This window comes from Wasmannia auropunctata, unplaced genomic scaffold, assembly GCF_000956235.1.
Source record: "Wasmannia auropunctata unplaced genomic scaffold, wasmannia.A_1.0 LD336088.1, whole genome shotgun sequence".
NCBI classification, from domain to species: domain Eukaryota; kingdom Metazoa; phylum Arthropoda; class Insecta; order Hymenoptera; family Formicidae; genus Wasmannia; species Wasmannia auropunctata.
In genome coordinates this window covers 39,962-40,849 of record NW_012026802.1, presented here as the reverse complement: position 1 = coordinate 40,849, position 888 = coordinate 39,962, and the positions used below count along the sequence as shown (strand labels likewise).

General features: G+C 40.4%; 1 protein-coding gene across 1 annotated transcript in view; it reads left to right on the top strand.

Annotated features, from left to right (window-relative positions):
* LOC105448354 (trans-1,2-dihydrobenzene-1,2-diol dehydrogenase-like) overlaps positions 1-798 on the top strand; it is a 9,490-nt gene extending 8,692 nt beyond the window's left edge. The window contains exons 3-4 of the mRNA XM_011686878.1: positions 251-632; positions 685-798. Coding sequence (XP_011685180.1) covers positions 251-632; positions 685-798 — 496 coding nt within the window. The remainder of the gene's footprint in view (positions 1-250; positions 633-684) is intronic.
* Positions 799-888: the final 90 nt, after the last annotated feature.

The window sequence follows — 888 nt, the reverse complement described above, 5'->3', positions numbered from 1 at the left end:
ATGATTAGTATCTCGATAACTATTGCGAAGATCGCAAAATGGTAGAGGACTTTTTTGTTCAGTTTGGTCCACACTACCTGCCCCCACAAGCGCTGTACCATTGAATACGAGACATCCTGTATATACAAACACTTCTAACATCCAATATCATTAACTCCTTACGTCGTTTTTAATTTCAATATAAACTTGTATAAAATTTGTATTTGTACAAACAAACAAAATAATGCTCGTTTTTTTATGATTTATAAAGCGTTGATGCAGTCGTCGTGGCGTCGCCGACTTACACACACGAGGATATCGTTATCAAAGCTCTAGAAGCGAAAAAGGCAGTCTTCTGCGAAAAACCTATAGCGGAGAATATCCAGGACACCGCCAAATGTTACGAGATAGCCAAGAAAGTTGGCAAGCCGCTGTTTTGCGCCTTCAATCGGCGATTCGACCCGAGCTACTCGAACGTGCGAGACCGAGTTCGCAAGGGGGAGGTCGGACACGTTCAAACGATTAAAACAGTCTCCCGCGACTCTCCCTTGCCCACTATAGAGTACTTGAAATTATCCGGCGGTATCTTCCACGACTGCATGGTCCACGATATCGATATAATTACTTGGGTACTCGGAGAATATCCAGATAAGGTATGATTGTTTACATATACTCGCACATGTAGTTTCGTGTATACGTGTACAGTTAATGTTTCGGGAAAAGCAAAGAGTGACCCCAAAAAATTGCCCGTTTTTTGGGCCCTCGATTTTAAGACTGAACTGTGTGCCAAGTGATACCAGTAAACGGGAAGAAGATTAAAATTTTTTAATTTATGGATTGAAATGGATTTGGCCTCCGTGGAAATGAATGCATTTCTATTTTTTTCATAATACGAATATAATATAATAT